Source organism: Crinia signifera, chromosome 12 (assembly GCF_055691185.1).
Source record: "Crinia signifera chromosome 12, ASM5569118v1, whole genome shotgun sequence".
Taxonomy (NCBI): Eukaryota; Metazoa; Chordata; class Amphibia; order Anura; family Myobatrachidae; genus Crinia; species Crinia signifera.
Genome location: NC_139228.1, coordinates 38,791,565 through 38,817,076, shown reverse-complemented (window position 1 = coordinate 38,817,076; position 25,512 = coordinate 38,791,565). Strand labels below are relative to the sequence as shown.

At 47.2% G+C, this 25,512-nt stretch overlaps 1 protein-coding gene across 2 annotated transcripts in view; it reads left to right on the top strand.

Annotated features, from left to right (window-relative positions):
• The first annotated feature begins 8,363 nt into the window (after nucleotides 1–8,363).
• The window catches only part of STARD9 (StAR related lipid transfer domain containing 9), a 151,962-nt gene continuing 134,813 nt past the window's right edge, over nucleotides 8,364–25,512 (top strand). For both annotated transcript variants that reach the window (XM_083167246.1, XM_083167245.1), the window contains exon 1: nucleotides 8,364–8,612. In XM_083167246.1, the coding sequence (XP_083023372.1) occupies nucleotides 8,566–8,612 (47 nt within the window). In that variant the 5' untranslated portion in view covers nucleotides 8,364–8,565. The remainder of the gene's footprint in view (nucleotides 8,613–25,512) is intronic.

The following is a 25,512-nucleotide window of genomic DNA, read 5'->3' as shown; positions in this document are numbered from 1 at the left end:
CCTGAGATATCCATCTATCTAGTTCCGGGCCGAACAGGAGATCCCCGTTAAAGGCCATGGATTCGACCGCCCTTTTTGATTCTGCATCAGCCTGCCACTGACGCAGCCAGAGACCTCTGCGGGCTGAAATGGAGAGAGCAGAGATTCTACCTGCCACCGCGCAAATGTCTGAGGACGCCTCAATTAAGAAGGTTGAAGCATCCTGGATTTGTTCAGACAGCTGCAGAATAGTAGCTGGGTCTGAACCGTCATTTACCTCAGCAGAGAGCTGTGACGCCCAGACACCTATTGCCTTGTTCACCCAACAACCAATCTGCGCCGGACGCTGTAACACGCCAGCCGCTGAAAAGATGTTTTTCAAGGTCATCTCTAACCTACGGTCTGAGACATCCTTGAGGGTGGTAGCCCCAGGGACTGGGAGGACAGTCTTTTTAGACAGCCGGGAAACAGAAGAATCGACTCCCGGAGGAATCTCCACCTTCTTCCTGCCTTCCGGCAGCAGTGGATAGTTCTGAAAGAACCGTTTTGGAGCCTGAAAACGTTTGTCTGGATTTTTCCAGGCGTCTGTTACCAGCTCATCTAATTCCTCAGCTACCGGGAAATTAGGGGACAGTTTTGCCTTTTTCCCAAAAAGGGATGGACGGGAAGGTGTGTCAACTCCTTCTGTTACATTGCAGGCTATTTTGACCATTTCTATAAGGTCTTCAATACCCTGTGAAGGTATGGCAGGTTCCTGTGTGTCCTGGACTAACATATCCTGTGCATCCTGCATGTCGTCCCTAGGGAGCGCAAATTCTCCCTCCTCCAGGTCTGGCATATCGTCAGAGTCAGGGGAGTATAATGGAGAACCTCTTCTCCTCAGCAAGGGAGGGGGCTGTCTTGAGGAGGACGGGCGCGGCTCAGCCTGCCGTGGAGCTAGGGCCCTAGTGAGGCTCTGAACTGCAGAGGTTAAATCCGACTGCTGTGTCCTAGAGGTCTCTCTATCCCTCTGAGACTGGGTCAATTCAGAGGATAAACGGGACATAACCTCAGTTAGTTGTGAGGCCCAGAAAGGTGGGTCCACAGGGGTCTGTGAGCCAGAGGGAGTAGCAGTGCATTTATCACAGATAATCTCCCCAGGGGCTGAAGGGGAAAACTTAGCATTGCAAGTTTTACAGGCAATTTTCTTGGAGCTTCCCACAGCCATTGTACAAATATGTCACAGAATCCACACACTACCACGCACCCAAGGGAGAAGTAGGTATAGATAAGTCCAGTAAGAAGGACTGACAGGAGAGATAGTGAAGGAAAGGAGCTGCCACAGGCTTTGTACTGCGCTATAGCATATAGCCAGGTAGCGCTATAGCCTTGATTTTTTTGCACAGCCCAACTATCTCTCTCTAAGCTCTCAACCCCCCACTGTAACTCACAGTACCGGGAGAGCTATAGCAGGACGGTCACCAGGATCTGCGATGTACTTGTAGCCTTTGGTGGGGCTGCAGCGGTACAGGAGCTTCCCTCTGTCTGCTCTGCCGCGGCGCCAGTGTAAAAAAGATGGCCGCCGCGCGTGATAGCGCTGGGGCTGCTGGGAGTACCACGCGGTAGCTCCGCCCCCTCGCCCGACAGCTCTCGCGTCCATGGCGCCAGGCTTGAAGCCCTCTGCTGCCGCCTTTTTCTAATAAACCCTGGCCACCGCCGCTAGCAGCGGTGGCAGGGAATACTCACAGTGTGCCTGCCGTCGGCGGTTGGCTGGGGGAGGACTGCGGCGTGCTTTGGTGTTCAGCGCCCGTTGCCTCCCGAGACGGTGGTCTCAGCAGCCAGGGAGCCGGGCGCGCTGCTGACTAGGGCGGTCGGCTCCCTCGGCAGGCTCCCACGTAGCAGGCAGATAGTGTAATGCTATCTGCCTGTCCTCTGCGCAGAGTAAAAAACCCATGTGCAATAAAAATTCTCTGAAGTGCTCAGAGAGCACCTAGTGTGTGTCCGCTCCCTTTCGGGCACAAACTAAGACTGACCTGGAGAGAAAGTAGAAGGGGAGGAGTTAGCCACCCTAATCTTTTATTTAAAGTGCCCATGCTCCCTGTGGTCGCCTTCTATTCCCCAGTGTAACTCCAGTGACACCTAGTGGATGAAGGAGAAAAACAGATTGCATAAAAAAACAACTTTGCGGCATAATCCGTATATTGGCGTGATAAGTGTCTCTTACCGCTTTGCAGGGCTCACACCAGTTGGGCAGTAGGTGTTGAGCCTCAGCGTCTGCTCCGTCCCGTTCCCTCGACTGACCCTCTGTGTTATTTTCAGCTGGGTGGATTGCTCTAGTGTGAGCCGTCTCCTTACCACGGCTTGTGATCTTCTGCACGCTCCGTACGGCGCTCTGCCACAGTGTCCGACGGGTAGCTGTGCGCTGTCACCGGGATGAGAATTTGGCTCTGGCGATACGGCGGGTACTGGAGGTGCTCCTTGTGGAACGTGTTTCGCCGCACTCTGAATATCTTTAACATTGGGCCCATTGTGTGTTTATAAACATACACTAATTGTATATAAATGCAATTTTATCTAATGTATTGTTTTTAAGTGTGTTTTTTTTTGTTTCATTATTTTTTAATAAATTGTATCTTCTTGTGCACCTTTGAGCTCCCCACGTTCTTTCTTTCACGTGTACACGAGTGCCCCAAAACAGAATCACGTTTATTAGCTTAGGCTGATTTGTTGACCAGCTGAAGTACCCAGCGTTGCCTGGTTTTAAATCAGGGAAGGGGAACCTTTGGCCCTCCAGCTGTTGTTAAACTACCCATCCAAGCATGCCCTGCAACAGGTTTAGCATGGCTAAATAGCAAAACTGTAGCAGGGCAGGCTGGGATGTGTAGTTCAACAACAGCTGGAGGGTCAAAGGTTCCCCATGCCTGGTTTAAATCTTCAAGTTAATAAGTTGAGTTCAATACAGTATTTTAACATTATTTGCCTAAATTACTTATTTTTGTCTACTTTTAGACCACTGCAAACAAACCAATCTAGTTGCTCTTCTCAGATGTAATTCTTACACTTGTCACAAGAGGGCACTATATAATTAGCATAGTTTTCATGTGCTTAATGTCTTTTTCGAAATGTATGAGAACATTAAGCATGCGACTGTTGAAATGATTATTTGTTTCAGCGTTTGTGCTGTCAGATACCCACACATCCTTAGATGACTGGTTGGGTAAAATAAACTTCTCAGAACATGGGGGCAGATGTAGAAAGTGTCATTATGGGGGAAAAGGGGTATCTGTGCATGTAATGTATACCAGGGTTGCCGACCCTCCCGAAATTTCCGGGAGTCTCCCGAAAATCGGGGCTCCCTCCCGGCCCCCCGGAAGGGTGGGCAACCCTCCCGGATTCAGGGGGGACCCCCGCAGTCCCCCGGATCGCGGCATTATAATGCCGCAATCCTCGGGTCTCAGAGGAGGGGGCGGAGCTAAAATGACACAATCGCGTCATTTTAGCCCCGCCCCCTCCACGGAGATCACTGAATTCGCTGGTTTACCAGCATGGGGGCGGGGCTTAGTGATGTCACGCTTAAGCCCCGCCCCCCTGAGCGGCTACTGATTCTCTCCTCTCCGGGCTTCTCCCGGAGAGGAGAATGAGAAAGTCAGCAACCCTGATGTATACTGATACTGCTTCTCCCATATGGACAGGCACGCATAGCGAACGGTGGGTTCTTTTTACATGGGGGAGAAGCAGTATCAGTATACGTAACATGCACAGATACAGCTGCAGGTGGCGATGCCCTATCTCCACAGCAGGGACATCGCTTTCCCTGCTGCTGGCTCTGTGAGTAGCGAGATCTCGTGCATGCCCAGTGAGCCAGCCGGGCAGGCAGAGACAGCGCGTCAGTATGAACTGATGTGCTGTCTCCAGGAGGTGACATCGAGTCAGTACGCTCTCCCGCTTCGGTGGACAAGATGCTAATTCAGATGGAGCTGGCATCAGCATTGCGGATGCTGGCGATATCGTAACCAGCCCTCGCCATCTGTCAGAAGGTGGCTTGCGCACCCTGTTCCAACGGGGCTGCCCACCGTCGTCCGTCCCCATTGCCGCCCCGAACCCCCCTAACCCTGCCCATCTCCTTGAAGCGGAGACGGGCGAGGTTTCTGCCGCCCAACCACCGAGTAACTGGGACGGGCATGCGTGTGAGACGCTCGCTCGTCCCAGTCTAATGGAGTTCCTCTCAGCCAGCACCTGCCAGCGGGGACATTCTGGCAGGTGCTGGGCTTGACTGATTGAATCTGTATATCTTGTTGGTGTCCCTTCCTGCTTCTCCTCGTTAATGAGGCAAAGTAGGAAGTATTATCGTTCTGCTATCATACTTCTACCCTAGAGTCTGTAAATGACAAAGCTGCATTTACGGCAGAGATGCCTTTGGTTAACAGGCGTAAACTTCACTTTTTTACAGCGCATGTAAGAGTGTGCTTCAGAATACGGGATCCAGACCGCAGCATGTTCGCTGTTAAGCGTCTTTCCACTTTTTTTAGGTTAAATCTAATACACACTTAGGGTTGCCTATCCTCCAGGAATGGCTGGGAGTCTCCCAAAAATCGGGTACCCCTACCGGCCCACCAGTAATGTGGGCAACCCTCCCAGATACCGGTGGACCCCCCATATGTCCCTACCCGCAGTGGTAAATTATGGCGATTCGCTGCTTTTCGTGGGGAGGGGCGGGCTAAAGAGGCAAATTGCGCCATATAGCCGGCCCCCTCATCGAAGACCGGCAAATTGCGGGATTTGGAGTACTTGGGGGCGGAGCTTGAAGATGTCTACATCAGGCCCCGCCCCAAAATGCTGCTGGCAGTCTCCTCTCCAGGCTTTTCCAGGAGAGGAGACTTTAAAAGCTGGCGACCCAGTTGTACATTTTCCAAGGGGATTATGTGCTGCTTGTTGTAGTTTTTATTTGGAATAACTAGATTGCTGTATACCAGAATGTCATTGAACAGGAAATCTGTTTTGCTTTGGGTTTTTTCTCCAAAGCTTTGTTAACACACCTGCCCCAATCGGAACCCGCCATTCAATGGCCAGAGGTCCCAAAGCATTGGGACATTCATACATCTTGCATTAGTCTCGCTGTTTGCTTTGCGATCCACCATCTTCTTCAGCAGGTCACAGGGCCGCTGACAGCCGGGGAACCATGGGGGGGATCACCAGCAGACATTTATGGTATAGATGATAGATAATGTCTATGTCAACAGTCACTTTGTTGACTACCAATGGTGGACAGTGACTAGGTTGACACCAAAGAATGGTTGACATTGACAAGAAGGCCGACCCAAGCTTTAGGTCGACAAGGTAGACATGAATAATGTTTTCCACTCTTTTTGGTGTCTGTCGACATGGACACCATTTAAGTGTATCGTGTCCCCTCGCAAGGCTCAGCGCACTATTCTCACTCCATGCCCACTTGGATAGTAAAGTATAAAAAACCCCCACCCTTTTTTCTAAAATAAAACGTGAACAACGGTACTTGTTTCCTAGCACGGCGCCCATCTCATACCATACTTAGTGGTGTGCGGAGCATGCAATACGATATTAATGTTAAATTAACATGAGTGCTTGTACAATGAAATATCGCATAGCATTGCATGCCAGCAAATGGCATGCGATGCAATGCGATTTTTAATTGTACAAGCACCCTGATGGGTGCTTACAATGTTAAATGCACCCATTGTCAACGCCACCCCCACTATTGACGCCAATCCGAAGCGTGGTGAGCACAGCGAGCCCGCGAGGGGTGGCGGTACGCATCCTCCGATCTTTTCATACCCCCGCTATCCAAGTTGGCGTGGAGTTGATTTTAGATAGAGTGGCGAGCGCAGCGAGCCCGAAGCATGGCGAGTGCAGGGAGAATACGAGCCTGAAGCAATATATTGCTGTGCAATATATATCCCCCGTGTGGGTCACCACCTCATCCCTTTAATTCTGGACACATTAATTACACAGGTTCTGTGGCTGGCTGACTTCAAGACTCTGTTTCACCTGGTTTTAATCATCCACAGAACTCGTGTAATTAATATGTGTCCAGAATTAAAGGGATAAGGTGGTAACCCCAGGGCCGGCTACTGGAGGGCTGCATGGGAGCAGTGCCCCCCCCCCACTTGGAGACTGGTGAGCGGAGCCCCACACCAAAGCCCCCCTCCCACTCCCCAGACTCGGCGGCCGCCTAATCCCCCCTCCCCCCCCATGAGCAGGTGAGCGGCAGGGCTTCCCCCCCACCTGGGGCGCTGTGGTGAGAGAGAAAGAGATGTAGTTATCTTGCTGCCAACAGATGGCAGTGTTTCAGAGACACACAAACACTAGACTAAAGGTTAGCGACCATATTCCCAGCGATTTCAGCAAACATCACTGCCGTATGTACACGGCTATAGTATGATATCTCAGATAATCTATATATATCTGAGACACTCATGAATGACACAGTTCTATGGCTGGTTATTATCAGGTTAAATGCAGGCTCGAAGCAGGTGTCCCGGTTTAAAGGGATAATGTGTTAAGAATATGTATATATACATGCAAGGCTGGTTCTGTAAGTAAGGTAATAAGATGTATCCCACATGAAATATTTTCCTGCCAGAGCTAGCGGCCCACAGCTTCCCCTCTCAGCCATTAGACTGTGCATCATATCAGTCATACTGACCCATCATTAGCTGTAAGATGGTGGTGGGGCTTGTGCACACATGGTCAGATCATAAGGTGCATAGTGTGATCAGATTTCTGTGTCTAAATCAGGGTTGCCTACCTGACCCTCTCCTTCAATTACCTAGCTCCCCACAGGTGATGGCAATCATACATTACCAGGGAAGTCCAGGAACAGAGCATTTTCTCCCTGAAGAGGTAGGCAACCATGGTCTAAATGTGACAGCTAAAAATTCATTTTCAGCTTGTTGAGGTGTACCGGGATAATGTCATGTTGCGCAAACAGCAGGGGCGGATTCAGGGAGGAGGGCGCCCCTAGGCACAACAATAATGTTTACTAAGTAGGACAGTTTATAGGGGCAGTATCTGCATGTCCTATCCATTTACACTCTATTTAAGATGGAATATAGTACAGTGGATATTTTGCAGTTATTCGTACATTTTGGGCTGACAGTACTATCACAGGCATCCAAGTGCCGCCCCCAAACATGTGCCGCCCCTAGGCCGGTGCCTCACGTGCCTAATGGGAAATTCGGCTCTGGCAAATAGGTTTACTGCTTTTGGTGGACATGCTTGGACTGCTGGATCATTGCTCATCTTGAACATCTGTCCTGCCATTATCAAATAGACCAGTGGTTCCCAAACTAGGTCCTCAAGACCCCACATAGTTCACATTTTTTAGGTCTCCCGACAGGTGCACTCATTACTCACTGACAAATTTCAAAGGATCCACAGGTGGAGCTAATTATTTCACTTTAATAAGTATACTTACCTAACCCCTGTTGTTAAGTGCAGGCAGGCTTGGCACATGGCTCCTGTCTGATCTGGTAGTTGGGGTAGCTCTGGATGTACCCATTACCCCTCACTGACAATACGATAAACAGATATGGGATGCGGTTGATAGGTCGACAGTAATTAGGTTGGCCACTATCGGTCATCAGTCAAAAGGCTGATGCATAATAAAGGTCGACCTTGGTAAAAGGACGATACAAGCAATATGTTGACATGAGTTTACCACATTTTTATTACAATAAGGGTGCTTTTTCATACTTTGCTATCCAATTGGGCATAGAGTGAGATTATAATTGTGTGCCAAGCTAGCGAGCAAAGTGGTACACTTATACGGTGCCTATATCGACTTCATGTCAAACTTTTCCATGTCCACCTATTGCTAAAGTCAGGGTTGCCTACCTGACCTTCTCCTTCAGGGAGAAAATGCTCTGTTCCTGGACTTCCCTGGCCATGTATGATTGCCATCACCTGTGGGGAGCTAGGTAATTGATAAGAAAGGTGTTTCACCACAGGTGATGGCAATCATACATTACCAGGGAAGTCCAGGAACAGAGCATTGTCTCCGCAAGGAGAGGGTCAGGTAGGCAAGCCTGGCTAAAGTTCACCTTTTGACCCAATGCATATTACATGTAAACCTACTGCATGTGTCGACCTTTTGACTGTGGTCGACCTAATTACTGTGCTCTATAAGAAAACCTCTAATGTCACTTCAGTAATAGAGCTCCCGGGACAGCAGCTGAGGAATCAGTGGGACAGCAGGGAGTAATAACATGGATGTGCTGGGAAGAGTCCCGGATACACAGACGTGATGTTATGTAGCATGGGATAACACAGCGAGTGCGGGGACGCGGATACCAGCGCCATAGTTACCAGCACAGTGACAGCAGCGCCCTGTACACGCCCCGGAGCCTGACACAGAGGAGAGAGAGCGGCGGTCCATATACTGCTATCACTGCTGCAGCTGCGGGCCGGCCGGAGCCATCTCCCCCGCCTCTGCTCTAATCACCGCCCCCCCTGCTCTGTGCTCCCCGCTCACATCCTCCCAGCCAGCGGCTGCTGCACACAGGGGAGCCGGGGTGGCTGACTGCCCCATGCCGGGCGCTGGAGTCCGGGACATGACAGGAAGCTGCGGTGATGGCCAACGTCAGGGTAGCTCTGCGGGTGCGACCCCTCTGCAAACGGTGAGGACCAGCCGTACATGTCTTCTATCCACATGCTACATATCAGCGCGTACTAACATGCTACATGTCACCGCTTCCCTGCATGCCACTGACAACTTCCCTACATGCTACATGTAACTTTCTACATGCCACTGACAACTTCCCTACATGCTACATGTAACTTTCTACATGCCACTGACAACTTCCCTACATGCTACATGTAACTTTCTACATGCCACTGACCATATCCCTACACATGCCACCGACCACATCCCTACATGTAACGTTCTACATGCAACTGACCATCTCCCTACACATGCAACTGACCATCTCCCTACACATGCCACTGAACACATCCCTACATGCTACATGTAACTTTCTACATGCCACTGACCACATCCCTACATGCTACATGTAACTTTCTACATGCCACTGACCATATCCCTACACATGCCACTGACTGACAACTTCACTACATGTTAATTTACCACTTGCCTACATGCTTTATGTAACTATACATGCTGCATGACATCCCTACATGCTATATGCAACTGACTACATGCCACTGACTACATTACACTGACCACTTCTCTACATGCTACTTGTAACGTGCTGCATGCCACTGACCACTTCACTACTTGTAACTTCCCTACATGCTACATTTACCACGTTCTAAAGGGTAAGTTACACCACTGTACTTAAATGCTAAATTTCATTTACCACATACCTACAGCATACATGAAATTTACCACATACTTCCATCTGTCACAACATACATGGTACATGACACCTAGTATTCATTCTAGCACCCGCTATCTTTGAAAACCCATGCAGTTCCTCTTCCCTGCCTGGGGTGTCGCTGTCTGCTGTGGTGTTTCTAGCACAGGTTTGGTATGCATATCAGTGCTGATATACAGACCACACTGTGCTAGACATGCTACAGCAGACAGCGACACTCCAGGCAGGGAAGAGGAACTGCATGGGTTTTCATAGATGGCGGGTGCTAGAATGGGGCGATTTTTGCTAATATTGTGGGCAATATGGTCGCCGAGCGACCATATTGCCGGCGATATATATCGCCGGGTGTGTGCTCCCATTTTTCCCCCCGTAGTGATCGCTGGTCGCAGGAACATGCTCCCGCAACCAGCTGATTTCCACTTCCAGGCTCCCCTGGCAGTTTCTTTATGGTCGCTGATGCAAACTGAGCGATATATCGCCGACCGATATATCGCTTGGCGATATATCGCTGTTGTGTGTACGCACCATAAGACCTACCACATACTTACATGATACATGGCATCACATACCTACAGGGTACTTGACCCTTTCCACATACTGTACATGCTACATGGCACTGAAACATATTTCCTGCAATACACAACGCCACATACATGCTAAATGACACCACATACTTATCAAAGATACATGATCCTTGCCATATACTTACTTGGTAAATTACACTACATGAATACATGGAACTTGCATGATAACTGCGTTGCACACTACCCACGTCAGATTATTATAGTGCTTTCTTGGAGAGTATTACAAGTAGCTTATAAATATTGCTTACAAATAAAAAAACAACAATAATAGTGGTAATAACAAACACATTTTATTGAACTGTTTGTGAATCGTGAAAACAGGGACATGTCCAGAGGTAAATCCCTGAAACCTGGTACTGTCTCTAAAAAACTAACCGGCTGCTGCCAACTACAGTAGGTGGTAGATTGTATAAGGAATGACCGTTCTGGGCTGTAAAAACAGAGAGTATTACATGTGCATTGTGTGCTGCAGTGATACATGTATACATTAGTACTTTAAGAGGATCGCATTTGTTCTCTGTATAATAAATACCCTGTACATGTAGAGCCAGTTGGGAGCAGAACTAATTGATGAAGGCTTACAAGTTGTTAGTTGGAAACAAAGGATGTGTTTGTATTATGTCTTAATAGGGTGACAGTGGGTCACATGGTGTAATAGATTTGGCATCTTCCCATCCTCTCGTGGGCCTGACCGTTGCTCAGACAGATGTTGCATGAGCTGTAATGCGCAGCTGTGGACTTTTAGAATGTAGATTTATACATGCAGATATCTTGTGAATAGTGTGGTTGTGCCATGGTTTTGCATTAAGTCGAATCGCCCCCGGTTCTTTGTAAAGCACTTTGGACAGTGGAGTTGTATTTTAATATTTCCATGCATACAACATTTAAAAGTCATTTTGCACCGTCTGTTTCTAAATCTCACTACAATCTATTTTTTGTGCTAGCGTCACTGGGGGATTCTAAGTATGTTTTCCAGACTCGAGAGTTGGCATTAAAATTAGAACCAGACTTCCCAGTCAGTGTTTTATTTCTGTTGTTTTACAGTCAGACAGTAATGTATTACCGAATATCCTTTTAAAAATGTGAAATGTACACATATTGCAGATTTTTCTGTCCAGTCTTAACGTGTCCCTTTGTTTTCCTGCAATACATAATAAACCAGCGTTCCTTGTATCGTAGAATGAGACCTCCCTTATAAACCACTTCCTGTTGTATTCCCTGTTCCCCCTCATGTGTGTTCTCATTTGTTATGTGAGAGGAGCTGTGTATTTACTGCATGACAGCAGTGGCCTGCTTGGGAAACTGAAGAAGGGGTCGCTTACAATAATCTGCCTTCGGAAGTAATCTGAAAGCATTTCCTTTTAAAATTTGTTATGCAGTAGGAAATAACATTGTTGCAATGGACTCATATTTCAGAAAAGTTTTTTTTTTTTTTTTTTTTTATGTTTGCGAGAAGTTAAATAACTGGGTACTTGTTTCCTAGCACGGCCACAATCGCGGGCATCGTGTGCCTTAACTTTAAGGCACACGATGCCCGCGATTTCCCCATAGGCTTCAATGTTAAAATATTTTAACATTGAAGCCTATGCGCGTCCGACGCGATGCCCTCGATTTCTCCATAGGCTTCAATGTTAAAATATTTTAACATTGAAGCCTATGCGATAGACCCGATTTGTCCATAGGCTTCAATGTTAAAATATTTTAACATTGAAAATGAGTGCATTTAACATAGGAAAAAATGGGAAATGGCCCAATATGGGCCATTTCTCATTGGGTATGGCCCCGGCATATGTGTGTAAAAAATAATGGCCCCCCATTGTGACCGCCACCCCTACAATTGACGCGAACCCGAAGCGTGGCGAGCGGCGGCGGTGCGCGTCCTCCGACCTTTTCATTCCCCTACTATCCACGTCGGTGTGGAGTTGAGAATATATAGTGTAGCGAGCCACCGAGCCCGAAGCGTGGCGAGCGCATGCGGATACCTGTCAAGCCCACGAGGGGCGTCCCTCGCGGGCTTGACAGGTATCGGCGTCCCCTCACTGGGCTCGCTGCGCTCGCCACGCTTCGGCCTCGGTGGCTCGCTACGCTCGCCACACTATATATTCTCAACTCCACGCCGACGTGGATAGTAGAGGAATGAAAAGGTCGGAGGACGCGCACCGCCGCCGCTCGCCACGCTTCGGGTTCGCGTCAATCATGGGGGTGGCGGCCACAATGGGGGGGCCATTATTTTTTACACACATGCCGGGGCCATACCCAATGAGAAATGGCCCATAAAATAATTTAACATTGAAGCCTATGGAGAAATCGGGTCCATCGCGTCAGCACACCATGGACGCGATGGACCCGATTTCTCCATAGGCTTCAATGTTAAATTATTTTAACATTGAAGCCTATGGAGAAATCGGGTACATCGCGTCGGTCGCGTCGTGTGCGTTTTGGTATGCACCCGACGCGACCGACGCAATTTTTTTTCCGACACGACCACCACGATAGAAATCGTGGTGGCCGTGCTAGGAAACCAGTACCAATAACTGTTTTGTATTCTGCAATTAAAGCCCCTACATACTAGATGAGAATTTAAAGGATATCACTCAGAAGAGCCATTCTGGGCAATATCTCAATGATGCACGATTCCGCTCTCCCTGGCTAAACATTCAGGTCGATTTTGGGTATATATCCATTTACCCGCATGTTCAGAGGGTCCCGATGACTTCACTGAAAGATAAGGTCTACTGATATGATTCAGAATGTACACTCCATATCGTTTGACCAGGGACACCATCGATATAGTTAGCTATATTGCTGGTGCCCAAGAGTAAATCCCATACTCCCTAATGTGTAAGAAAAAAGAGTGCCATTTAAAAATGATAATTATTACCAGTGGAAGCTTTAGTTTAGTACAGGGCTGGGCAACACCGGCTCTCCAGATGTTGATGAACTACACATCCCAGCATGCCTTGCATCAGTTTCAGCATGGCCACATAGCAAAACTAATGCAAAGCATCCTGGGATGTGTAGTTCATCAACATCTAGAGGGCTGGTGTTGCCCAGACCTGCTTTAGTATCGCAGTATACGAATGTACCATTGTGATTTATCATTACTTACACCTCAAGCGAGTCTCCGCATCCTTGGCAGCCTGTCTCTACCAGCGATATCCTGTTGTCATTTGCATGCGCGCTTACCAATATGTCCATGCAGATGACACATTCACCTGGTGAGGACTCCGCAGCGGCTGGACGGTGTTGTTTTTTAAATTAAAATTTCAGTTTAGTTTCACAATTCTTAAGAAGTGTGCGAAGCGACTTCTCACGTGGCTGGGAACAGATCTGTGCAGTATTATGCATGACTGGATGTATGAGTTAGCACCACAATGCATTTCTTGGGAAACAGTCTGACTGTACTGGTCATAGTAACTATTGTATGCCCTCAATTGTTTTTGCCAATCTAAAGTGATGGGCAATGTTCAGTTAGTGTTAGTGGGCGCGGGTGCCGCAGGCTTCCGTCACTTATTGCACATTTCATTCCCAAACACATTGGAATCAGCTCTGTAAAGCAAGAATATGTTGAAGTCAAGCTTTACCTCTTCAGCACATCTGTTCCAGTTACATAAACTAGAACCTTCCAATGTATATGTAACTCTGCTAGAACCTATCTCTTTGTGTAGGCATTTGGTGTAGATATACGGCATTTATGCTTGGCAGTGTAGATTGGATGACGGGCACCTGAGTTAGTGGATATATGTGGGATGCGGTCATTTGGTCTACAGCATGATGGTCGACAGTCATAAGGTCGACACCATTAGGTCGACCATGGTTCTAGGTCGGAAGGTCGTTAGTTCGACAGTCAAAAGGTCGACATGGGGTTTTCACTGTTTTTTGAGCCAACATGTGCCGACAGGTGGTATTTCATGCCCTACCATCCACTAGGGCAGGGCTGGGCAATTGCGGCCCTCCAGATGTTGATGAACTACACGTCCCAGCATGCCTTGCATCTGTTTCGGCATGGCCACATAGCAAAACTAATGCAACGCATTCTGGGATGTGTAGTTCATCAACATCTGGAGGGCCGCAATTGCCGAGCCCTGCACTAGGGCATGGCGGGAGAACAAAATAGTGTGCCGAGCGCAGCGAGGCCCCGTGCCAGACGCATCACGAGCACAACGAGTGATGCGGTGCACTTTAAACTGTGTCCATGTTATCATTCAGGTAAAAACTGTCGACCTAGACATTGTCGAACTAATGAACTTTCGACATATAACCATGTCGACCCAGACCCAATGTTGACCTTTTCCCATTTGACCTAATGGTGTCGACCTAATGACTGTCGGCCATCATGCTGTAGACCAAATGATCACAAACCGTATATGTGATGTGATGCTGGCTTTAGTTGCTCTGTAAAACTGCTCATTATAAGCAGGTCTTAGAGAGGGTGTGGTCCTCAACTCAGACATCTTCAAGTAATAGCTGCTTGCTGGAATGCGTTACTATATGGTAGATCATGTGCATACATTGGTGCAGATGCAATTATCATCATGACTTTGCAAGGCTGCAGCTCTGTACTGAGCTATTCAGTTACTAAGCCAAGAGGGTGCACATAACAGATTTTCGTCTTGCAGCTCTTCAGTAAGGCGGCTGTTCTGATTGGAGATAAGCCCTGCGCTGCAAAGTACCAATTATTGGTACTTTGAGCGTGTGCATACCCTGCTGCCAGCCGCCTGACAGTGAGTGTCCTAGGACAGTGGTTCTGAACCCTGGTCCTTAAGTACCCCCAACAGTGCATGTTTTCCAGGTCACCCAGCAGGTGCACTCATTATTCAGACACATTTTGAAAGATACACAGGTGGAGCTAATTATGTCACGTGTGATTCTGTGTGGAGACCTGGAAAATGTGCACTGTTGGGGCTACTTGAGTACCAGGTTTGGAAACCACTGTCCTAGGATGCAGCTCGAATCACAACTGCAGCAGGAGTTGTCTCCTCTGTCACTTATCAGATAAATTCATTCTCGAGAAAAGTTGATAACTCCCCCATCCACTAGGGCAATTTGGGGCAGATGTATAAAGCCTTAACAAGAGATAAATGCAAGGGTGATAAGGAGAGATAAACGTCCAGCCAACCAGCTCCTTACTGACTTTTTTCAAACACAGCCTGTAACATGGCAGTTAGCAGGTGATTGGCTGGACGTTTATCTCTCCTTATCACCCTTGCATTTATCTCTTGTTAAGGCTTAATACATCTGCCCCTGCTGGTATGGAGGGGGGCAGATGGAGGAGGGGGGGGGGGAGAGGGGGTGCCTTGTGTCTTTCTGACACAAGGCACCGGGCTTCCCCGGTATCACCATAAGAGTAGGAGGCAGGCTGTTTTAGCGGGGCGCTGCCAGAGGGGCAGGGCGCATTTTGCCCTTTTAAAAAGAGGACAGAACAGCCTAGCAGGAACACTATGTGATGTTGCTATGGGCAACCAATCAGAAGCTACTTCTTATTTATTTAGCACCCTCTAGAACAGGGCTGGGCAATTGCGGCCCTCCAGATGTTGATGAACTACACATCCCAGGATGCTTTGCATTAGTTTTGCTATGTGGCCATGCTGAATCTGATGCAAGGCATGCTGGTATGTGTAGTTCATCAAACCTCTGGAGGGCCGCAATTGCCCAGCCCTGCTCTAGAAGATAGTAGACAGGATCTGATTAGTTGCCAATAGCAACATCACATGTGAAGTAGAATACACAAGAGGCTATCAGCTTCCAGGGGGACGGGGGACGGGGGACTGCTGGATAGTCTGGATCCCGACAGTCAGTATACGGACATTAGAATCCTGACTGTTGAAATGCCGACAGTTGGGATCCCGGCTGACAGGGGCTATTCTCCCTTGTGATGTCCCAAGTCTTAAAGGGGCTTCTTTGCGCTCTCCCCCCTGTCGGAGTAATGGTGGTCGGAATTACGATGTTGGTATACTCACTGTCGGAATCCCTGGCTGTCATATCGCACCCCTCACACATAATAGATTCTAATTCGACAGTAAGAGAAAAGGGGTGGGGCTTAACGGTGCGCTCTGTAGGAACCTTTTTCTCTTCTTGTAAAATGGGAACATATTTATGTTGCCAGACAGATGGCGCAACTTCTCGGGGTGAGTATATTTGGCTTTATGTTAGGTGTCTGTGTTGTAGCTTTTCCATTTCATTGCAACATGTTTAAATATTTTCTTCTTCATTTTATATCAAAAGTCTTTGTATTAAATGTACACTATTATATAGGGGGACCAATCCCGGGATCGGGATTGGCGGGATCCTGGGATTTGGCCCCCAAAACGGCAGGATTTCAATCCCGGGATTGGAGTTTCCAATCCCGGGATATCGGGATTAGACTTGGGCAGCGTCTGAGCACTCGGTCAGACATTGCCCGGCTTCTCGCATGGCCGGCAGTGCTGTACTGCGCAGCGTGACGATGTCAGGTCACGCTGCGCAGGGCACAACCACACAGCCCGCCCACCGAACCTTCCCGGCTCCCGGCCACCCAGCCGTATGAGCCCGCCGGCAACCCAGCCAGCAGCCCTCCCGCCCGCCCACACAGCATACCTGGCTCCCGGCTGCACCAGGCTCCCACTGTAAATAGATAGTGGGCGGCCAGGGCATTTTTTATTATTAGGGATGCCAATCCCGGAATCCTGGGATTGAGCATTTTTCAATACCGAATCCCGGGATTGAAAAAATGCCCCGGGATTGGCATCCCTACAATTATATTGCCTGGGAAACTGTGAGGATAAAAAGTACAATTGTACCTCTTTAAGGGGCCGATTCAAACCTGTTCATATGGGGGTGCTTGCAAATTTAGTGACAGGCAGAGGGCGTTCGGTGGGCACACCCATAGAAATACTGGGCAAAAACTGGCGGACGCAGGCGTGTCCATGTCTGCTTGGGGCGGTTGGATGATGTCAGCGTCCACCCTCAAGTCGCAGAAGACAGGCCAGTATAAATGTAAGTCCAGAATAGAAGAGAAAAAAAGCGATAGAGGGAAGATAACCATCAAATGATTTTAGCTCTGTGTGGGCGCTTCCGCAGGGATTTAGGCGGCGGGCAGTGTTCCATATCAATTTCCATATTAAAGTACAAAAAAATAAAACCTGGTCACATCAAATTGTACAATGGGGCTCTGAGTATGGTTTTCTCAATGCAACAAACTAATTATGAAGCAGATTTACTCCTGATCACTGGACGCTGTTGCTTTAACCCTGTGTGTGCGCTATGTACAAGGGTGTGTGTTGTACGTTGCTATGCCAACAGTGGGTGTGTAGCTTTACATAAACAACCTAGGTACCTGCTGGGAAACCAGCGTGCTTCGCATTCTGCAATCTGACTAAATGGTAAAAAGTAATAACATCACTGTTGCACTTACTATATTGTATTTTATTTTGTAATTTAAGGCCCATACACACTGGGCGACTTTGAGCTGAAAATCGCTCAAAACAGGAGGTTTGAGCGTCTTTCAGCTTAAAGCCGCCCAGTGTGTATGGTCCGGTGATGAGCGCTGCTTCACGCTCTCGCAACATCGCCGGGAAAGCCGTTCATCTGCTGGTTATATCAGCAGATGAGCAGCTTTCAGGATGGCTTTGCATAGCGCTGCGCTATGCAATGCCGTCCTTCCCCCCCTCTGTCTACGCCGGGCAGGGGGATGATTCTCCTCATCGCTTCGCTTTCCATACACACTGGGCATAGTCGCCCAGTGTGTATAGACCTTTAGACTTGTCGTCAATGACTGTTTTAGTGCTTACTTCTTTATAGTGTAAAAACACTTCTTAGAGATAGTGACTAAATCGTCAAAGGTGCCGAGTGTCAATTGAGATGTGGTGGAGAACTTCGGGTCTACCGCATTCACTAAAGTGGTTCGTTACAGATATCTCCGATATCTGCTGAGGCCTCCATCACTGCAGTCCCCACACAACTGTATGTGCTACAAAGTGCCGGTATGCCTCATACTGTGGAAAACGTAACTACGAACCTCATAGGCAATGGCGTTGCCCATAGAAGAACAAGATTTGTAGGAGTAGATCACTGATCAGAGCTTAAGTGCTCAGCAGAGTGGAAATGGGAGCATGGCAAGGAACCCCCAAACTATGTCCCCATTGTCATATTGGGGTCGATTCAACTCTAAGTGCTGTGAATAGCGCCAGCAGAGAGCTCCTGGAGCTATTGTAATCAGCGCCTTGCTAACTCCGACTAGGGGATTTCTGCTCACACCCCTCCTCGGAAATCTGCCAAAACTAGGGTGGCAATGCTGTTTTGTGCCTTAGTGCAGAGCGTATAGCGTTGTGGGAGGCACTTAAGTCAGAAAATGCCGGTACTTGCGACTAAACACCTGTGAGTACCGGTGTTCTCCAACAGCAGCTCACTGATAAGAATAGCCATGCACGCTCTCTCCCAGCCTTATTCACAGCGCTGAGCATTAAATCACCCCATTGTCTCCTTTTAATCTCAGTCTGTCAAATGTCACACTGCCACCCAGAACACAGTGGTGCCCCTCATGCGCACTGAGAAATGCATTTACTTTACCTACCTCCACCCATTGACTAGTGCACAGGTCTGCTCTTTGCATAATCTGCCATCCTGTTCTGTAAGCACGAATGGAGAGGAACGGCATCTCTGAGGAATATTTTGTGGTGTACTTGTCTGGCATTAAACGCGTTGCACATCTAAATTATTATTTAGTTTGCAGCTTATTGTTATTTAGGCTGTTTATGAACCACTATGTCATGACCACCATGGCTGTCACCCAAGTTCCCTGTGCTGTGCCCAGCCCTAGGTCCTCCATCAGCGTGTCTCCCACCCTGGCGCTCACCTCCGCTCTTGTTCCTTGCCTTGGTGGAGTACATGTTCCCGCACTGTCAGCGCGTGGTGACAGTGGTGCTGTGTGCTCCAGTGCCATGCAAGGCATGAGTGGTGTGAGACATGAACCGCCATGTGTGTCTGTGCCTGGTTAGGCCTCTGACTGAAACGCCGGCAACTGCGCAGCTGCGCACGCTCACTGCCGGCTGGATTCTGTCGCCTCCGCTGGCAGCCTCCATCTTTTTGGATTCCTCAGCCTGTACTGTGCGGCTCCGCCTCTCCCTGTCAAACGGCTATCCAATAGCCGCACAGCTCACTCCTTAAGTACTGACTGGCCGGGCAAAACCAGCAGTCAGTACAATGATGTCTATGCCTAAGCATCATTGATCTCTCCTGGCTCTGTAGTACTCACTACAAATCCTGTGCCTCCGGTGAAGTGTTCTACTCCTGCTGATCGTCTCACTGCTCTCCCTGTGCACAACGGAACCTGCTGCCGCCAATACGGACTGGACAAGGTTAGCCCCCCAAAGGGGTATTATCTTTATCCTCATTCCCGACGGTTATCACCCACGGTCACTCCTGATTGCAGCTATGATCTAATCCAGCAAGGACAATAGACTTCATCATTTATTCTTCATTCAATCCTCATCCAATCATCCCATTATTCTTCAACCATCCAATCTTCATACAATCATCCAATCCTCATTCAATCCTCATTCAAGCATCCAATCATTCAACCAATCATCCAATCCTTCAGCCAATTCTTCAACTCTTCAACCAATCCTCCAATATTCCTTCCAACTGCCAAGCATCTTCATATTCTTCAATATTCAAGAATTGTATTATTGACTTTTATCATCGCATAACCTATAGTATACTATTTGTGCCATCATTAACAACTTGTACCGCAGTATCTTTATTAAACAAGGTTTATTTTATCTCATTGCTTCACTCCCTTCTGTCGTTGATGCAACAACCTTATATTAAAGCGCCCAGCCTCCCTTACACTCCAGCTGGTGCTTTACGAAATGTGGCACACTAGTTATAAACCCTGATTATACCAGCTAGGTGGAGGGTTCTGGGCATGAGTTGGGGGGGTTTAGTGTGCACAGGACCCCTCCCTTTGCCCCGGTGCACAGTATATATAAAGCAGCTGTGATGATTATCTGCCTCTTCCTCACTCACATCATCTGCAGCCCCACTACTGACCCCTCCTCCTCCTGGGCACCAAACTGCTTACTCCACACAGGTCCTCACCCCCTTCCTGCTGGATTGATTCACCTTCTCACCGCACCACTAAGTGGCCACACGTCTCCTCTCTGAGCTATGTGGGACCGTCTGGTGGTTCTGGCATCCATTTCTTGGATGCTGCTGCAACTAACCTGGGGCTGCAACATAGTATATGAAAATATAGGGCACCCCAGGACCAATGTTCCCTCTAATTTTACGAAGGCTGTGTGCGGCAAAAGATTTTGGCTGTGCAACTTTGGAAGTAAATTAAAAAATTTGTGTGTCACTTATATATAACTGGAAAATGAAGTTCAGCATTTGTGTTAACTTTACTTCAAAATGATATTAAACATTTAAACATTCAAAACACAGCACACAATGTAGTTAATGGGTGAAACACACATTAATTGAGTCCAGAACTGCAAAAAGGGACCACTGCTGCTTTGTGCGCTCTGTTGTAATGTCTGTGCGCACGCTCGTCGAGTTGTGTGCGCGCGCACGTGCGCACAGCTTAGAGGGAACACTGCCCAGGACCATTACGTCTATTGTCTGGACATATCCAAATATCGACCAGACCATTCAGGATGGTAATATAAAAACCTTATCAGCAATTTATGATCTACCACCAAGTTTAAAGTATCCCGGTGATGCACACTAATATATTTGGACTCTTAGTCCAATGATCCACTTTTCACCTGAGATTTTATTATTGTGTTTTAATTTGTGTTTTATTAAAATTGTTATACTTTTTTGAGAACCGTCTAAACCAATTATTGGTCTAGCCAGCGCTGGCACATTCTCTTCTTTATTAAACCTTTTACTTGGGGTCTGACAACCCCGTGCCAGCTGCTGTTGATTGCGCACCACGCACACACACTCTAGGCTATACTCGACTGCATGCATTCCCCAGTTCCCCCTTTGTCAGTGATACCCCTTTCACATTGCAAAGCCAGGTCGGACCCAGGATCACAATCCCAGGCTGACCCAGTGCTTTTACATTAAATCCAGGTCACTTTATTATGCAGAGGGTGACCTTCTTACAACCTGGGTCAATTTACCCCTTAGCGTTTTGGTTGGGGTCCAGGTGTTAAGCGCAGGGGTTGTATTTGTCAGAGATCTATATTATCATGATAGTTTCCCCGCACACACAGTATACAGTAGTAAGTCTGATTAGGAACTGTACTGAGATCAGCATCACCTTTTTAGGATGACTACATCGCAGGGACTGACAATAGAAACATAGAATAGGTACAGTATAGCTATGTATAGAGAACATCATTGTTCTAATGAAGATGCTGCTGGCATTTACTAAGACTTACCTCTCTTACAAGGTCCAGCGACGTCCTCATCTCTGTTGCTAATAAACAGCTATACATCCGCCTGAGCATGCACATTGCACTTATACCCGGGGAGGACACAGCAAAGCCAGGGAATACTGTTGCTGGGTCCCCATTGCGGCCCAATTTGCTGGTTAATACACAGTATTAGTATTACACTCCGTGAGAGACCAATACCATCTATTACTCTTCTGTACAGTTCTCTGATGCCAGTTCCATATAGCTGTATTGTTAGACAAACATTCGCCTCAGTTACAGGGATTGGGTAATATTTAAAAAAAAAAAATAATAATCTTATGTTTCTACACTGAAGGCGCAAAGTTCTACCACCGATGAACAAGTAATTTACTCTATTATATAATTTAAAACAAAAAAAAAGCACATGAAAGGTTAATAATAACCTTATTAGTATTCGTTCTATAGCGCTACACACAGAGAACACCACAAGAAGGGAAGTGATGTTATCGCCCAAACAGCGAGACAACCGTTTGATATTCAAAAGGAAAAGCATTTAAGTCAAGTGCGTCATTAAGCTAGAAAGTAATAAAACGCCTTTAAATTGTTACATTAACACAAACTGTACATGCTCATATTTCAGAAAAGCTTGTACTGTAGAACCTTTTACTAGTGCTGTGCGTTTGACACCACTGCAGTAGCGCACGCAGGGGGGTTTCTGAGTACCCAGAGACCCCCCCAGGAGTCTAAGAATTTTAAAAATCGGCCCATGGGAACCGGAGATATCTGACTTCAAAGCAGTGGTCCCCATCCAAGCCTGTTAATTGCTCTTCCCAGTCAGATATTTCAGGTTCTGTCTGGCTTAGAGTTTTTCTGAGGGTATATTCCAAAAGCTGGGACTCTCTCCCTTTGATGGACACTAGTAGCTTGTCTCTACTGTTTCCAGAACCAGAGATATCAGCCTTCCAGCAGCTGGTTACTGCTCCAGCTCCACACACCTGGTATGTAGTTTTATATACTCGTTGGTAGATTGCTCTGCCTCCTGAACTCTGATCCCCTAGTCCCCAATACCATTTGGTAGGTGGGATTCTCTAGATTTTAATTCCAAAATCTAAGAGATCTATTTACGGGAACTGGAGATATCTGCAGTCAAGCAAGCTGTCCTCCCACCAGAAAATTATGAATAATAAGCCCACTCCACTATACACCCCTCCTCTGCATATAAAACATCCTCTACCACCCTGGAAGTTATGCACGAGGGCCCCTTCATTCAGCCCAATGCCCCCTTCTCCCACCCCATCTCCCAGCATGTGCAGTCAAGGGGTAATTAGTGGAAATTACTGATCCAGGCCCTACATGCTGAGCGGTTGATATAATACCCCCTACCCCATACCCCCTACGGGACAGCAAAGCTTCCCCCACCCCTACCGCTGGAGGATCGGTAGCTGCCCCAATACATTGTTATGCCCGGTGGTCTACACTGCTGTTGACGCCCCTGTATGTATGTATGTATGTATGTATATATGTGTGTGTGTGTGTGTGTGTGTATATATATGTATGTATGTATGTGTGTGTGTGTGTGTGTGTGTGTGTGTGTGTGTATATATATATATATATATATATATATATATATATATATATATATATATATATATATATATATATAATGTGTGTGTGTGTGTGTGTGTGTATACATATATATTTTTTTATTATTTATATACATTTGGTCTATCTATAATACTTTAACTGACCCGGCATATACTGGGTCACCTAAGTGTCCATCTCCGTGCTTTGCTCCGCCCCTCTGGAAACCCCCTTCTGAAAATCCTGCGTTTGCCCCTGCACTATACTACAGTAACAACAGCTGTTGTGAAACTACACATCCCAGCATGCCCTGCCACAGATTTCATGTAATGGATTGCTAAAACTATGGCAGGGCATGCTGGGACGTGTAGTTCCGGAACAGCTGGAGGGCCATGAGTTTGACGCCACTGCTGTGGTACCTTTTTGATAGTTCTGTATTGCATGTAATATAGGGCATTTGCAGCATGTGCATACAGAAAAAGTGAAATCCACAATAGGACATGCTGAGTTGCAAATCACCAATGTTTCTTCATACTGTATGTGCTGCAGTCACTGAGACTCCGTGCAGCTGAGCCGAATCTCTGTGACCGTTACTTCTCCGGAAATACCAGTGTTTTGAAGCTGTGTGAGCAGATGTTTCTCTGGATGCGTTCCAGGAGAAATAACAGTCTCGGTCCCGATTTACCCTCACTGTCACTGACTGCTGAAGACTCGCCAAGCTTTTTATTGTTTTACAAATCTTATTTTTTTTTTTCATGAAAGTGTAATTTCAAGTTTTCTTCCCTCTTTTCTAACTATATTAGGCAATTTCGCTCACAATTGAACATAGGCTGATGGATAACTGATGCAGTTGCATTTTTTACACCAAGCAAACTGCAGAACCCAGTGTGAGGGACGATGCAAAATGCAGTTGGATAGGGCTGGTGCTAGTGGGCGCAAGTTACAGTATTAAACAGGCTTATGAATAGGACCGGTCTGCTCACAGAGATACATACACCTGTGCTGTGCATTGCTCCAGCATTTACGGCCAAATTGTGGGCAACTGCATCGGCTCCAACATGTCCAAAATGTATATTTCACCTTGGTGCTGTTTCAGATGGGAATTCATGTCCTTGGCATTGATGTGTTGTGCTATTCCAGATCAGCACACTGCGTCCACTATTAAGCTAAGCTTGAATATAGATAAAAGTACCAACCAATGAAGTCAGCTGTTATTTTACAAACAAATGTAAGGCAGAAGCTGACATGCTTGCAAGGTTCCGAAGTCGCAGCCCGAGCGATTATCCAGTGACTGCACTGCACATGGTATGCAGTGTGCATGCCAAGCTGCCTGTCCAAAAGCAGTGAGCGAAGGCATGTTTCATGTTCTTTAGGGCAGCATCGATAAATGTATCAAGGGACAAGTAAGCGCATTTGCTTTCTGAAATCATCTTTACTGTAACAGCTTAAAAAGCAATTATTCACATTATTATATGTGCTGGTACTGGATAGCATTACTGCCTCACAGAACTGAGGTCATGGGTTTGATTCCCACCATGGTCCTAACTGTGCGGAGTTTGTATATTCTCCCCAAAAATAAGTGACCCTTGCTGTTTATTACCTTCGCCAGCCGCTCACCGTATCCAATGTTCTGGGGGAACCCTCGGTTCCCCCACAGCAAGGCTCGCGTCTAATGCATGGAGCCCGCTGCATTTAGCCACAATCTTTGCTGTTTTGGTGACCGCACGTGTCGTTTCCATGTTGCTACAAGAACTCAGCGAGGTGAATATGTTGAATACTGACCTGCGAGCTGTGACCGCTTGCAAAAATACTTGAATATACCCCTGAAGGTTTGCTGCATTGACCCGGAGACACCCCACCTGGAAGTACAATTCTCCAGCCCTCCGGCATACGGCACAAACACCCATTACATTTAAAGGGATGCACGCCATTCAGATTTATTTTAATTTTATCCTAATTATTTTTAGCTCTTTGCCTGAATTGGTATATAGTTGTTTGACTGCACACACAACCATTCACTGTATTGCCAGCACTACATTTATTTATATCCCGCCACCCTGGCAGAAAGCTCCCTATAGGGGACATTTAAACAAATTTATTTTTGAGTTCATAAAACAAGGTGGAAGCTCTCCAACATTTCTGTAATGCCGAAGAAAGATTAGAATTGACGCCTTGGTGACAAGTTCTGCTAATTTCCAAGGGGAGTTCCAGGCTTTAAATATTTCCATCAGAAAATGTATCTCACTGTTTACCAACAGTACAGTAACACACACGCACAATTCCTTTAAAAAGAGAAGGGGGCTGGGTACAGTATGGAGAAGGGGAGTGGGAGTATATGACAATTAATCAGATTCTTTCACCTTCTACCCCAGGGCTGGGCAATTGCGGCCCTCCAGATGTTGATGAACTACACATCCCAGCATGCCTTGCATCAGTTTCAGCATGGCCACATAGCAAAACTAATGCAAAGCATCCTGGGATATGTAGTTCATCAACATCTGGAGGGCCGCAATTGCCCAGCCCTGTTCTGCCCTGTACTTGTTAGATGACTAGATTATGATTGCTATGGGTAAAGCCCCATACACACTAGGCATTATTTTTATATCGCTCAGAAAGGGGCTTCTGAGCGATATGGTTTACAATATCGTCTAGTGTCGCTAGCTCAATATCATT